The sequence below is a fragment of the Cheilinus undulatus genome, linkage group 5 (genome assembly GCF_018320785.1).
Source record: "Cheilinus undulatus linkage group 5, ASM1832078v1, whole genome shotgun sequence".
Lineage (NCBI taxonomy): Eukaryota > Metazoa > Chordata > Actinopteri > Labriformes > Labridae > Cheilinus > Cheilinus undulatus.
The window spans coordinates 51,784,882-51,800,706 of record NC_054869.1 but is presented as its reverse complement, the minus strand read 5'-3'; the positions used below and the strand labels follow the sequence as shown (position 1 = coordinate 51,800,706).

At 38.9% G+C, this 15,825-nt stretch overlaps 1 protein-coding gene across 1 annotated transcript in view; it reads left to right on the top strand.

Annotated features, from left to right (window-relative positions):
• The first annotated feature begins 315 nt into the window (after nt 1–315).
• The window catches only part of olfml2a (olfactomedin-like 2A), a 58,640-nt gene continuing 43,130 nt past the window's right edge, over nt 316–15,825 (top strand). Inside the window, exon 1 of the mRNA XM_041787608.1 lies at nt 316–583. Within this exon, the coding sequence (XP_041643542.1) occupies nt 515–583 (69 nt within the window). The 5' untranslated portion in view covers nt 316–514. The remainder of the gene's footprint in view (nt 584–15,825) is intronic.

The window sequence follows — 15,825 nt, the reverse complement described above, 5'->3', positions numbered from 1 at the left end:
CTGAAGTAGCATCTTGATTGGTGAAAGTGGGCGCAGACGATCACATCAGTCAAGACGCCTTTGATGAATACTGATGACACTAAAGAGATCCTAAACCATCTAAACATGCAAACCAGATTTGGTCTGATGGAGGGCATGATTACAAGAATGTTTGTCCTATTATTATCATCGTTATCAGGCAGTGGTATCGTGTGTAATTCACGCACACCCAGGCTGGCTCCGTGTCCGTAGTTAAACCCCTCCCATCAGTGGAGGACAGCGGATGACAGATGATGCGCGCTGAGCGTGCACCGGGCTGAAGACAGAGCGCGCGGTGAAGGAAGGGCGCACACATCGGCAGCGCACTGACATCCACACACAGAGAGAGACTGACTGACATATAACGGAACCCTCCTCTTTACGTAGGAAGATAATGGGGCTGAAATAATCGGACTAATTTTACCTCATGGACCAAACCCTGTGACTGCCTTCTTGGATTTCTTTGAACTTTACGCGCAGCCACTCAAGAGAGAAAATGTGGAGATACACGAACTTGTTCGCCTGTCTGCTGGTTTTGTTCCAGGATGTGTCTTCACAGAGCAAGGTAAGCGCGTGCAAACAAGTCCTTTTACTTTATTTCGCCATGCACTGAGTCGTTGCGCTGCGCTGAAACAAGGGTTGGTCACACTCATTAATGATAGATGTACATCACAGCCTGGTGACCTCCGCTCCTGCTGTGCCCAACCTGCTGCACGAGCTGTGCTATGGTGCCTGTGCCTCAGACAAATTGGTGACCTGACCAATACCCACCATTTTCCCCCTGCCACACCTGGGCATTTTCTGTCTAACGCCAGCAGACGGTTCAGGTTACGTGTCATTTTTGATACTTTGAGGTAATCTTCCCAATGAGGGCTTTTGTGTGACACCAGTAACAATAGGTTCATGTAATGATAGCTCCAGCGAGTGCAGGCTTGATGCCAGCAGAGTGTGGGAGAGATGGCACTCACTGTAATATCTGGCTGCTCTTGTTTGTACAGCTGCTGGACTCCAGTAACCCCTCACTCTCCCTCAGCCTAATCCTGCTCTACAATCACTCACACAGGCACACTCTAAGGCGCACACACACCAGAAGACTAAACACATGTACAGTATGCATTATGTATGAGGACCAGAGGCTCTGTCGTACACGTATGACCAAGTATGGTGTTTGATTGTGGAAGGTTCTGGAAACAATCAGGGGTGAAATAAGGAACAATGAGCAGGTATCTCATAGTTGACCCAGACGTGATAGTAGGTGGTATTTATGGCAGTGTCTGTGGTACAACTGTTAAAGAATCAGCACATGGTTAGTGACCATAAAAGATCTTTGTAGTAGCCTTTAATGTGAGCTCACACTGACTGTTTGAATGATGGGAAACCTTACTGCCAGAGACATTCTGGACTCAAGTGCCAAGAAAACTGTGTTTGTTTGTTTGTTTGTTTCAACACGGCCATGCTACAGTGAACAAAGCTTGTTACAGGAATGATTTTAGCTAATGAGAACTTGACCGACACAACCTCATCCAAAGCCTTGGGGATAAACTGCATCCAGACTGTATCACAAACATTGTGTTTGACCTCATTAATGCTTCTGTGTCTGAAAGGGAGCAAGTCTCCACAGCCAGTCTCCAAGTTTCAGTGGGATGTCTGGAACAAGCAGAGGCTGGTTTTGTTTCTGTAGTTGGGATGGTAAAGCTTAATGCTGGTAATTGACTTTTAAAAATAATGTTTATCACATAAATCTGCTGTAATTAATCATGATTCATCATGCATTTAAAATATACCCTTTACTTGCATTACAAGTATGGTAAACTATAGTTTTCAAATTTTAATAAAAATCTCAGCTTTGTTGCTCTGGTGTGTAAATCTCTAAATTCTCAGAGCGATAATATCCAGAAACTTCAAACTTAATAAGCAGACAAACACATCAAGCACAAAACCTCTGCTGTAATGGGAATGTAAACTTCTGCCTGAAGCCCCTCATCTTAAGGCTTTGCAGTCTTTGGAGACCCATTTAGCGATTGCATTAGTTTGCTAAGTTGTTTTGTTGACAAATGTGAGTCTGCTGCACTCCACTAGAGCTTTGGTTCCCAACCTGGGGTCTGAGACCCCCTTGGGTGTCATGCTAAAACACATAGATGGTTCATATGAGTCTTTAATAGGTAAAAGTTTGGTAATAGCACTTGTGTTTTTGTTTGTTTGGCTTTAAATGATGAAAACAATTCAAATTGTTGTGTATATTTAACAGCAATATATCACTTTTTTAAAGTCCATTACTTTTTTAAATCATCATTAAGAGCATGCTTTATCATCCCTTTCAGCACACTTTGGTTAAGCCCCTGCAGCATCTCCTTGCAGCCACAGCGATGTAAAATAAGTCCACCACTGTTCTTAGTGTCTCATTTCACTTTAAAAAATTCAGACACAGCTTAGTGGACAAGTACCATGCTCCATGTGTTATCAAACATTTATCTTGCTTTGTTCCTTATTTCCTTTTCAATCCATAATGAGCTCCTTTTTCTGTGGTTAAAGACCTTGTTAAAATCTTTGGTCTACCTATGAAAGCAGGTCTGTATCCAAACAGGAAGTCAATTACCCTTAGTCTAAAATAGAAAATTCCAAAATGATACAAAAAAAAAAAAAAATTAAATGCAGAAAAAGTGAAAATATTAAAATTTCATTGAAATGATGTGATTAATCACAATAAAACAAAGAAATTCAGATGTTAATTGCAATTAGGAATTGTAATGATTTGGCAGCCCTGTTTTTATCCTTCTCTAAACATTGCTATATTCATTAACTACTAGTAATCCAGTAATGCTTCAAGTTTGATGACTGTCACTTCAAGAGCCGAACCATAACGGAAAAGAAACTTGCATTGTGATATCCTTTCTTTCCACCATAAATACAGCAATATGAAAAAAACCAATAAAAACAGGAAGTCAGTCAAATAGATAGTGAGGCTATGTTGGCTTAAATATGGACATTTTTACCATAATTTTTACCATATCATCATGATTTAACTAGGAGCATGAAAGTTCACAGAGGTCACGGTTTAGTTCATACCTCGGTTTTGGGGTCAATTCAACTTTATTTTACTTTATGGCATTTTACATATGTAAAACATGCAGTATTGCATGTGTGCATACGTCATGTGTTATGTAGTTATGTTTTGTTATGTTATGTTATGTTATGTTATGTTGTGTAATGCTATGTTGTGTTTTGTTAAATTATGTTGTGTTTTGTTCAGGGCTGGGACTTTATCACATTAATTAAGAATAATTGATTACAGAAAAAAACGCCACAAAAGAAATAACGCATTTAATCACAATTGATTTTTGCACTCCAAACAACGTTTCTCATTGCTCGAGTTCCCCGTATACCCCGAATACTGATGCACAGGACACAACAGGAGAAACACCACGGAAACCAATGAGAAGTCGTTGCTGGTGGGCGGAAAATTAAGTTTTAAAAAACTACAGGATGGACACCTAGATAAAAGCACAGTTGTGTGCAAGTTGTGCAAGAAAGAATTTGCCTATCACCAGAGCTCTTCTAGTCTCCGCTACCACCTCAGTGCCAAACATGCTGCAGCTAGACCAAGACAGCGTTCCTAGTTCGAGCAGGCAGTGTCGCCAATCCACACTCGACAAGATGACTGGGTTCAGAGCCAAAATAAGTAAGTCCACGACTGACAAATTAACAAACTCACTGGCGAAATGGATTGCAGTGAACTGTCGACCACTCTCCATGGTAGAAAATAAGGGGCTACAAGCGGTGCTACAGATAGCTTCATCTGACCCAAATTATGAACTGCCATGCAGAAAGAACATTTCAAACAATGCAATCATAATATTCCTTATTCATATTGCACTTTATGTTAACACTCAGTGATGAAAGTAAACACCATTTTTTTGTTTAAGCTCATTAATGTGTCTATTAATTGATTCAGTCATATACCAAAATCCATTTCGATTGAAAAATGCTGCTTCTATGTTCTGTTGTGTTGTGTAATGTTAGTTTTGTTGTGTAATGTTACATTGGGTCATGTAACGTCATGTTATGTTATGTAATGCTAGTTTTGGTATGTTGTTATGTTTTGTTCTGTTGTGCTCCTTCATGTAATGTTATGTTGTGTAATGTTACGTTGTGTCATGTAATGTTCTGTTCTGTGATGCTGTGTAATTTTACATTGTGTCATGTAATGTTATGTTGTGTTGTGTCATATAATGTTATGTTATGTTTTGCTAGTTTTGTCATGTTGTAAAGTTGTGTTCTCTTGTGTACCATGGTGTAATGTTATTCCAGTTTTGTGAAGTTGTGATGTTATGTTATGTTCTGTTGTGTAATGTTATGTTATGCTAGTTTTGTTATGTTGTTATGTTATGTTGTGTTCTGTTGTGCAATGTTTTATTATGCTAGTGTTAGGTTATGCTATGTTATCTTGTGTTGTGTAATGTTATGTTTTGCTGCCATGTAACAGGGCCTCACTGATTAGACTAAAATACTTCCCAAATGTTATACTGGTTTTGTTATATTATGTTATGTTATGTTATGTCATGTTGTGTAATGTTACATTGTGTCATGTTATGTTATGTTGTCATGTTGTGTAATGTTACTTTGTATCATGTTATGTTTTGTTATGTTTTGCTAGTTTTGTTATGTTGTTATGTTATGCAATTTTTGTTATGTTGTAATGTTCTGTTGTGTAATGTTATGTTATATTATGCTAGTTGTGTTATGTTGTTATGTTATGTTGTGTTCTGCTGTGTTATGTTAAGTTATGATAGTTGGTTTATGTTGTTATGTTGTATTGTGTTCTGTTGTGTGATGTTATGTTATGCTAGTTGTGTGATGTTATGTTTTGTGTCGTGTTATGTTATGTTATGTTATGTTATGTTGTGTCGTGTTATGTTATGTTATGTTATGTTATGTTATGTAATGTAATGTAATGTTATGTGCTGCTGCCATGTAACCGGGCCTCACTGATTCGACTAAAATACTTCCCAAAAGTCCCGCAGACCAACTGTTCCCAGCCTTTCCTCCTGATTCCCAGCCCTACTGTTTCTAGGAAGAGCTTAGCCCTCCATGGACCCCCGACCAGAAAGGTCATACACCACTGCCAAAAATACATTTGGATTGTTTTGATTAGAGCCTGAATTAGAGTGTAGCTGACTAAGATGAATGGTATTTCTAAGTGTGTGTGTGTTTGTAGTTTTTTCTTCAGACTTTTTATCATTCTTTTAGTCAAAAATATTTTGTCATAGATGCTTTAGATGAGAGCAAAAGAAGCAAATCACAAACAAAGGCAACAAATATTAAAAAGGGGAAACATTATTCATTATTTAACATCATTTCACCTTACACTGAGTTGAACAGAAGTTTTTTGAAAGTATTATTGTAGATTTCTCCTGAGAGAGTTCCAGAGGGTTCCATGATGGTGCAGTGGAGTTTGCATGTTCTCCCTGTGCATACATGACTGCTTGTTTGTCTCTGTATGTAAGCTCTGTGACTGACTGTCAACCAGTCAAGGGTGTACCCCACCTCTGCCCAGTGACCCTGAATGAGATAAATGGTAGAGATAATGGAGGGACGGAGGTCTAGAGGCCAGGGGCCACCACACTGAAGGCCCTGCCCCCTGACAAGTCCACAGGTTCATGTGAGGAGGAGTGGAAAGCAGATTAATGTAGGGGTGTTGGGGATCTGAGAGGAAGTGAGGGCAGAGGCTGTGTTGTGATTTTCTAAGAATGAGTGCAAATCTGATTTTGACAACCTGAGAGTAGACAGCCTCATGCTTTCTAGAGGGGGCCTGGACCTCATGTTAAAAAAATATATACTACCAAGTCTAGTTCACAGTTTTGTAAACTTGTTCCCCTCAAAAATTAGTAAGAGATTCTTTTTAAGAAGGGCTGTTAGGAGTAATTGCATTAATCACAATTAATTAGGTCCACAACCAGTGTACAATTTTTTTAATCACAATTAATTGCATGATTTATTGTTCTTTTCAACAGACCTTGGCTAATCCACATCGGCATCTCCCTGCAGCCTAAGTCCACTTCAGCTCCTTAATGTCTCATTTTACTTTGAAAACTCAGAGTTATCAATTATTTATCATCAATTATTTCCTTAAAAACAATAACAAGTTTCTTTTTTCCTGGTTCAGTTCATGTTAAAATCTTTTGCTGTTTCTCAAAACTGAGGAAGGATCCTAGAACAGCTGTTTTTTAAGGATACATCATAGAAGGCCATCAGAGGGCTGCTCAAAAAGGCAAAATCCTCAAAATTCTTCCGAGGACTGATTCATTCAAACAGAGAATTTTCAAGCATGCACATATCCTCTGCCTGCAGGAATTACCCATGATTCTATGTGCACAGTTTTCATTCTCTTTAAATAAAACAGAGACTCACTACACTTGAGTGTAAATACAGGCTGTTTGCAATTATGTGATCCATAATGAAATTCTGAAAAAAAAAAAAAAAAGAAATTGGGGTTCAGATAGTGGGGGGTAGCCATAAGGAAGGAATAGGAATTAAGGAAAGTCAGCATTTTACAGCTCTAAATGGACCTGAGTGCTGCAATTATCATCAGAACATTTCCATATATATTGAGTGTGATCCCTACACTTTACAAAAAAGGGATTTTTACCACAGTTTAACTGATTTACCTGATGTGGAGGCATTTAATATCAGAAATTATCAGTCCTGCAGACCTCCTAGTGTCTAGTGTCGTCTGTCCAAGTCTTGAAGTGTGTAGCACTGAGCTAAGAGGCTAGCTGAGTCCCTTTAACATATAAAAAACAACAAATTTTCCACATATATGCTTTAAATTAAAACAGTGACATACTTCAACATAAAAACCTTGTGGGTTGAGCAATCCAATAATGATGTGCCGCTCATGAACAAGCCTATGCTACTAAACGTCTTTTTAACGTGAACCGCGGTAGCTAGCTTCCGTCTGAGTTCCAGTTTCCTTTCCTCTATCCTTTGTCATAACTTAATCCACATTTAAAAAGTCAAATTGGTACCAAATTTAAAGCCATTTACGAGCCAAGCCAGCTCCAGTGAGCTGAGCCAAACAATCTGGATCTCTAAAAAGAGACAGATTTCCCATTACAGCGAGTGAGGCTGGAGTCTGGTGAGACAAGGATCTGAGTTTACTGAGCTAAACTTTGACCAAACTGTACTTCAGATGGAGGCTTTCTGTACTTTCCTGCCTGCTGACATTTCTTTGTGCCTTTTTTAAACCTTTTTTAAATTTTTACCTTAATATTTCAATACTTTTGGGAAACAAAAGTAGCTCAAGAATAAAGAATGTTTTTATTCTCACACTTCGAATGCTTTTCATAGTCATAAACAGCTCAAAACACAGCCTTTTTGGTCACATTTCTCCATGCAGAAATCACTTCTTGCCCTCTGCTGCTGTGTGATGTCATCTGCAAAGAACCTAATATCCTGTAAATGTGTTATCATGATGATTTTATGATATCAAAGTTAAGCTGAGCAGGCCAAAGCAGCGCCAACAAATAAAAATACAACATCATTATATATTAATGAATATAAATGGGATTACGCTATTAAATATTGTGTATGATACTATTATATTTTAGCATGTTAGCGTTGGGTAAAGGTTGTACATTGCTGTTAATAGTACGGTCTCCATATATGGGCGTGACTATTCCAATAATGTAAACACATACACTTGCTTACCTGTTATAAATGTGAGTGAAAATGAAGACAGGGAGATCTCACCTCCTGTCCGGACTTTGAGAAACAGCCTCTGATCTACCTGAAGTTCCTTATTTACCTTCAAAATAAAAGCAGGTCTGAATCCAAACAGCAAGTTAGTAGATAGTAGAAAAGTACAAAGTGAAGCCAAAACAGTTTTGAATGCAAAATGTGATTTAAAAAAAATGGATTTGGATAATTCTGATTAACTACAGAAATTCGGAGATTATTCATGATTAAAAATTCTGACTAATGACAGCCCTGATTCTAAATAAATGGAACTTATCTGAGCTTTAACATCAAAACAAAGATGGTTTTATTACTTTTTTGGGACATTTACTCTTTAAAGTTAAAAATAATTAGAAATAGATGTGATTGTGACAGTAAAGTCTAAAGCACGCTGGGTTTTTATGTTGGATTGATCATGTTTGGTCCGTAACGCTGTAAATTTCACCCGTCATTTGTTTCCGTTCAAGTCATTTAAATGGTTCATCCGCTATTCAGAGCTGTGGTTGATTCTCTCTTTATCTTTTTCCCTCACCCTTGCTCTAAAACTTTATTTTAAACACCATGCTTTGCCCATATGTGGATATCAACCAGAAGACATCATTGTTAAACAAACTGCCTTTATTGATGAGACATGCTTATCAAGATTTTTCCCATTATCAACAGGACTTTTACTTGCATGCATCAGGGAAATTGCAAAAAGCTGGCAGGTGAATAAAAGTTGGCTGAATATCAAGGAGTTAAAATGTGATTGTACAACATGGATTAAAACAGGAAACATCCATAATTTATGTACAAGACTCCACAAAAATACATATACAAATGCACATTGCAGATTGCATAAAACACACTCATACTGTACAAATAAAAAGAGTAAATGAGGTACTCTTATTCTGTAAGTAAATACTTAATGCTGTTTATTCACTCATTCGGAGTGATGGGGTGTTTAATGGGGCGGTGAGCTGCCACTCCAAATGAATGGAAGGGAAGCACAGAGTTTGTTGAATGCTTTCAATTCTGCACTGTTTGCAGCTGTAAACCCAAATGAATATTTGAAACCAGTTCAATGATTTACTTAAATATCAAGCTTCCAGAGCGTCTGCCTTTGCTTTGGAAACAGTAACCAAAACTGTATAAAATGACCCGATCCATCATGTCCTGCACACTGGCAGAAAAATACATTTCAAAATTCTCTGAGAAAAGATGACTTCAAATCAGAAGCTAGTCCCAATGAAGTACATAAACATCCCTGCATAAACACTTAAATAGAACTTATCTGCAACTCCATAAAAAATCGATTCATATTAGAATCACATATATTAATATCTACAGTTCTGAATCTATTCAAAATGTCCAAGTATGGATATTCTCAAACATGCTTTACTACATCCTGAGTGTTTTTTCAACCACAGACCAGCTGCAAGTATTTTTCTCTCATTAGAGGTGGCTTGTTAGCTACGCTGTTAGCATTAGCAGCACTAGCTCTTAGTATCTGTAATGTTGCTGTGTTGTAGCCTGGCACACTTACACACTGCCTACACCGGCTATGGAGACCTTAGTTACTCAGTCAGTCCTGTTTAACAAAAAGAGAAAAATTTTAGGACTTAGCCTACTTCAGATTCTAAAATCCCAGCTATGAGAAAGTCTGACCCAACGTATCCGCTCACTGTGCTAAACTAAAGAAATGTAGCCCTCGTCTGGACTGGTTCATTCATGAATATCAGCCAACAACTGCTGACAGGCACAAACAAAAAAAATAAGTGTATCTATTGTCTACTCTCATGCCAAGGACCAGTGTTAAGGTTTAACAAGTGACCGGTGACTATACGAATGCATCTGAATTAATAAAGCACAAGGAAAGGTTAAGAAGCCTCTTTGTTTAGTTTTAATAAATTCATTAGAATATAAACATAAGAGAAAAGTCAAGTGTTTAAAAAATGTTGTTACTAGAACTTCTGACACTATAAGCTGAGAAGTCATCAGTTAACACAGCTACATGTTAAAACATAACACCTGCTCTCCTATGGCATGATCAAAGGCTTGAGATTTTCAAAATTGTATTTTTTCCCCCCTGACGAATTTCTGATAAATACCTTTCCTGCTTAAGCTCACCACTTTTATTCATATTGAAATATTTCACAGTTTAAGCACAAATTACTATTTTCTTTGCTATAAGTGGAATAATGTGATTACAAAAATGCTACAAATATGCTTACAATTTATTAAGATTTTAAATGCAAAATAGTAACATACTGTCCCCTAATGCACAACAGACTGGAGCAGATGCTTAAATGATCACCTCTTTATAAGAAATAAGGAATGTGTTGTGAATGGGGAATTGGTTTGAATTGAAAATCAGTCTGAATTGAATGTTGAATCGATTGTTTTTAGGATGTCCAACTTCTTGTGCATACTTGTGAACATGATATCTTAAACACAATTTTAGGGATCGTCCACTTTGACTCAAATGAACTGATAACATTTCAGAGGACTAGGTCTAAAACCACCCCAGCCCTTCTTGACCAACCGATGTGTTTCTGTCCATTGTAACCTCGTGGAGGCATATAACCACCACACAGTATTTCTGAGTCTGTTTGCAGAGGTGATCGAGCACAGTTCATGTTTTTCTTGCATGGTATCTTGAGGATGTGAACATTACTGTGCCAGAGTACTGTGAACTTGCTAGCAAGTAAACAAAACCATTTCATCCTCTGAGCTGGATGGTATATGTGGAAGTAGGAATAGGGTCATTGCCAGAATTTCTAAAAATGCTTAAAACATCCATAGTATCCTGCAGGATGCCCTCCATTGTCTGCACAGAGCATCAGCAAAGTTCGACCTGAGTGGTTGCCATGGCTGCCTCTTCTTCTTTCTTCTTCTTCTTGGCAGATTTGCAAAACCAGCTACATGCAAACTGCTGCCTATTGTGTCAGACTGTTGACATATGTATGTGAACTCAGGCATGGAACAATTTTATTAATGTGAAAGCAGACTAAGAGGGGGAGGAGCAATCGCACTCTGGCACAGCACAAAACAATTGTTCCTGATGTGAAAACCTCCTGAGTTTAAATCATTATGTCCTTAAGTTTGTAATTCTGGCCTTTTAAGAGTTCAGTCTTTGTAGAGTTAACTTCCCTGTAAGTAAATCCTGTTTTTGAAACATCCATGTGTGTTACACACCTCTTCTGTAACCCCACTGCACATCCCTCGGCTGCCTCCCAGCTCCAGCCTCATGGCGACTGGAGACACCCAGTCATAGTCTCTGTAGCCAGACTGGTTGCACTGGCATTGATGGGAGACAAAGAAAGCTTGGAGAGAGGGCATGGAGGGCACCAGAGGGTGGCGTGGGAACCAGCATGTGCACCTGCTTCATGTTTTGGTTGTAAACAAACCAGAGGACAATCAGCACAAGGTCAACTGGGGGCTAGGGAGAAGCAGACTGCAGACTGGGATGCTTAGGACAACAGCCAACAGTTGAGAGAAGGGGCTCCATGATAAATAGTCACTTAGAGCTCTGAATTGTGCTTTGTATGCATGGATGAATGCCGCAATGAGCATGAAATAACATTTTTCTATGCTGTGTTATGCCAACATGACTTCATTTAATTAGGGAGGTTTGATGAGTGTGTAAACATTATCAGACTGCAGACAGTCAGATCTCCCTGTTTATGGTTAAAACAAAGCTGCTAGCTGTTAGAAATGAGAGCGACCAACACCTCATTTAAAGTGAGGCACTAACGGCCGTGAAAATAAAAGATTTTGAAGGGAATGGGTTAACGTTTGCTGTCTGACCTAGATGCAAAGCCTGCACATGACCAGGGTTTTACAAAGTCTGACATTGTTTGGCATGCATTTAAAATGCATGCATGGGATGCATTTTGTATTTTTAGCTTTTAGCTCAAGTTATATTTGGTGGTGTGCTGACGTCAGGTCATCCCTAGTTTAGATACGATTAAAACCTCCTGAAAGTCTTGAATGTCAGCATCTAAATTGGCTTTAAGTCTGGACTTTGGCTTGGCAACTCCATAACCCAAGAGCGCTTGAGCTTGAGGTCATGAACTGATGGCCGGACGTTGGCCTTCAGGATTTTCTGGTAGACAGCATAATTCATTGATTCCATCAATCACAGCAAGTGGTCCAGGTCCTGAAGCAGCAAAGCAGCCCCAGATCATCACACTGCCACCACCATGTTTGACTGTTGGCATGATGTTCTTTTTATCAAATGCTGTGTTATTTTTACTCCAGATGTAACAGGCCGCACACCTTCCAGAAAGTTCAACTGTTGTCTCGCCAGTCCACAGAATATTTCTCCAAATGTCTTGGGGATCATCAGGATGTTTGTTGGCAAATGTCAGACGAGCCTTTGTGTTCTGGTTTTGGCCTTGGGACTCTCCCATGATGTCATTTTTGCCCAGTGTCTTTCTTATGGTTGAGTCATGAACTCCGACCTTAGCTGAGGCCAGTGAGGCCTCAGGTCTTTGGATGTGGTTCTGGGTTCTTCTGTGACCTCCTAGATGAGTCGTTGTTGCACTCTTGGAGTCATTTTGGTTGGCCGGCCACTCCTGGGAAGGGTCACCACTGTTCCCATTTTTCTCCATTTGTGGATAATGGCTCTGACCGTGGTTCATTGGAGTCCAAAGCCTTGGAAACGGCTCTGTAAACAAAATAAAGACAGAAAGGAGGCAAATACCTTTTCACGGCACTGTATCATTGCATCGAATGTCATAAATCACATTAGCCTCACAAATGGATGAAAATATCTAGTGTCTCTTCCAGTTATCCAAACATCTGTATATCAGGAGAACAGATAAACATATCAAATTCCTTTTTCATGTGTGCATCTTCAGTGATGGTCTGAAATTATTTGTGATGTTGGCTCTGATCCCTGGAGGAAACAAAAATAGCAGAGCTGTTCAATACGAGACATTTTTTTAGGCTTGGAGATAAACACTGCTGTGAATTTGTTGCATAAAAGGACAAAAGATGATGTTACACTCTAAACTGTGCCCTGGCTGGAAATAGCTCTCCACTGCTGGGAACTTGTCACAGTCAAAGTTGTGTAATATACAGTGCTTAAAAAATTTAGTAGACCACCTGTCATATTTGTCTCAGAGACCATCCAGCATCATGAAGTGCTTTAATGCGGACTCTGTCATTTTCAGTGAGCTCTCCACGTTTTACCATTTTGAACACGAATGAGGAATTTCAAACTAAATGGGTTAAAGAGCTTCTACATATTGGTGTATTAACCATTGCAGAAACATAGATAATGATTTTGGTAATTACCACTGCTGTTAATTTAGGGCAGCTGTGGCATAAACCTTACTTTGGGTGGTGGTCCCATAAATTTGTTAAGCACTGTACCTTTAAGACATACTGTGTTGCTAAGTTCCTAGAGGACACTTTGCGGTTCCTTGAAGTCAGTTTGAGTACCACTTCTTAGTGTTGTAGTACTTGAGGCCAGTCTCAAGACCACATTTTGAATGTCTTGGTCTTGTCTCGGTATCAAACTGGACGGACTCTGGATTTTCCATCATGAGCGGACTAGACCAGCACTGATCTGCTATTCTTTGAATTCATTAATGTGATAATAAGGAGAAGCATTTGCTAAAACAACAAATAGCTACGCCTGCAAAAAACTAAGACATTAGTCCATGTTAATTCTAGTCAGAAATACCTCTGAACAGTTACTTTAGGCCTCCTTCACCTGACAGATCTAGATAAACATCTCATTTTCAGATATTTAAAATAACTCCAGACTTGTCAGTGGCTTTATAATACATACAAGGATTTATTTTTTACAAGAAGTTAGTTGAACAAATTTGTTAAGATTTGAGATTTTTGCATGCTGTACTTTGAAAGAGTTGCAGACTCCTTGTTTTTATCTGTCAAATTTATTAAAGAGAAAACTAAAATTAAAGAGAGAATGCTCTTTAACTGTTCAACCTTGTCATGTTTTTTTTTAATGAATTTTTTATGGTCTTGGTCTTGTCTACATTTTGGTGCACTCTGGTCTTGGGCAAGTCTTGGTCTCGGATAGTGTGGTCTTGAGTACAACACTACCACTCCTGTCATGACTACTGTTGCTGCCTGTGAGTGAGCACTTGTTCCTTTTTAACTCTCAAGAGTAACCTCAGGGTGTATGTGGCTACTGTTGGCTTTATGTAAGATAAACTGTTGGTTATAGAACCAGGACCTGGACAAGTGTAGCAGTGGATTTCTGACTAACTTCACAGCCTCAAAATGCCATTAACCAAGAGACACTACCCAAACTCTTACTTACTCTGCATTAGTCTGCAGTAATTGATTCTTTCTGTGATCAAGTATTCTGACATGCCACCAGTTATAGTAGTAAGATAATAATTTACCGTATTATCCAACATGCACGCTCAGAAGGGAAAGAGAGACAGAGACGGACAGAAAGCATCAAAACAGGACCTAATTGTTTTTAATCTGAAAGCTCTCCGTTGTGCCTTTCTGATTATGTCCTCCATGCATTCTTTCAGAACATTTTCTAGTGAGCCCTGAACTTGACTGACTTTCTGGGGCCTCTGAGGACGGTATTGTTGTAAATAACAAGAACTGACCAGTTTATAAAACCATTAATAGCTTTTGAACCATGAGTCATAGACACTCTTTCTTCCTCTGAAAGCTGACCTTCTTGTTGTTCGTTTGCTACCCTCGATGCCATTCTAGTGAGCCCGGAACTTCAGTGACTTTTTGAGGTCTTTACAGATTGAATTCACATTGTTAAATCTGATAATAAGCATCTTTTTATCCATTTTTAATTCATTTTCCATCACTTACTTCAGCTTTTTGCCCAAGGCAATGCTATGTTGTTTACCACAATGCATTGTGGGAAGGGCAGTCGACCAGTTACGTCTCTGCTTTGAGGAATGGCACAAATGAATCTCACTGTAAAAAAGCGCATGGACTTTTTCTTTGTTTATATGTAGATATTTTGTAAACTGTTAGTCACAAAATTAAAAAAAATCTCTGAGTTTCAATATCTGATTTGTTTATTTCTTTTGTCTTTAGAGTCCTATAACTTTTTCAAAATTCAAGTGACATTACTAGATATATTCTTAAAGCTCAGGTTGTCCTAAAAAAAAGGATATATAGAGATTGACTGTGCACCACAGGGTTGATGTTTTAGAAGCTTTTTAGGACAAAAAGTCCAGACGAGACATGATGGTGAAAGCATAGCCGTGAGCTCTAAGGGTTAACAACCCCAACACTGGTAACAGATTTCATTCAGATGAAATCTGTTTCTCACAAAAAAAATTGGTTTTATCTTGATCCATCTTTTATGGTATTTTGGTGATGTTACATCTGACTCACCTGAGATTAGGAGGATGTGAAGAAGACATGCACAGTGCATTCAGAAAATATTCAGACCCCCTTCACTTTTTCAGTTTTGTTGATTTGGCAATTTTAAGCTAAAGTTAAATAATACATCTATTTTTTCTCATTAATCTACACTCGGTACCTTTCATGTGGAGTTTCCTGCTAACTGTAAGCAGCTTTCATGTGTTTTACACTCAGGAGAAGCTTCCATCTATCCACTCTGCCATAAAGCCCAGATCAGTGGAGGGCTGCAGTGATGTTTGTCCTTCTGGAACTCTGTCCCATCTCCACACATCTCTGGAGCTCAGTCAGAGTGACCATTTGGTCCCTGGTCTCCTTTCTTACTGAGACCCTTCTCCCCCGATTGCTCAGTTTGGCTGACCAGGTCTTGGAGGAGCCCTGGTTGTGCCAAACTTCTTCCATTTGAGAATTCTGGAGGCCACTGTGTTCTTGAGAACCTTCAGTGCAGCAGAAACATGTGTAGCCTTCCCCAAATCTGTGCCTGTCAACAATCCTGTCTCTGAGCTCTGCAGCAGCTCCTTTGACCTGAGAGGTGCGTGCCTTTCCCAAATTATTTCCAATCAGTTTAATTTAGCACAGGTGGGCTCCAGTCAAGGTGTAGAAACATCTCAGCAAAGATTCAGAGAAATGGGAAAAACCTGAGAAAAATGTACAGAGTGTATGCAAAGGGTCTGAATACTCAAGTCAATGTTTTTCTTATTTTTTATT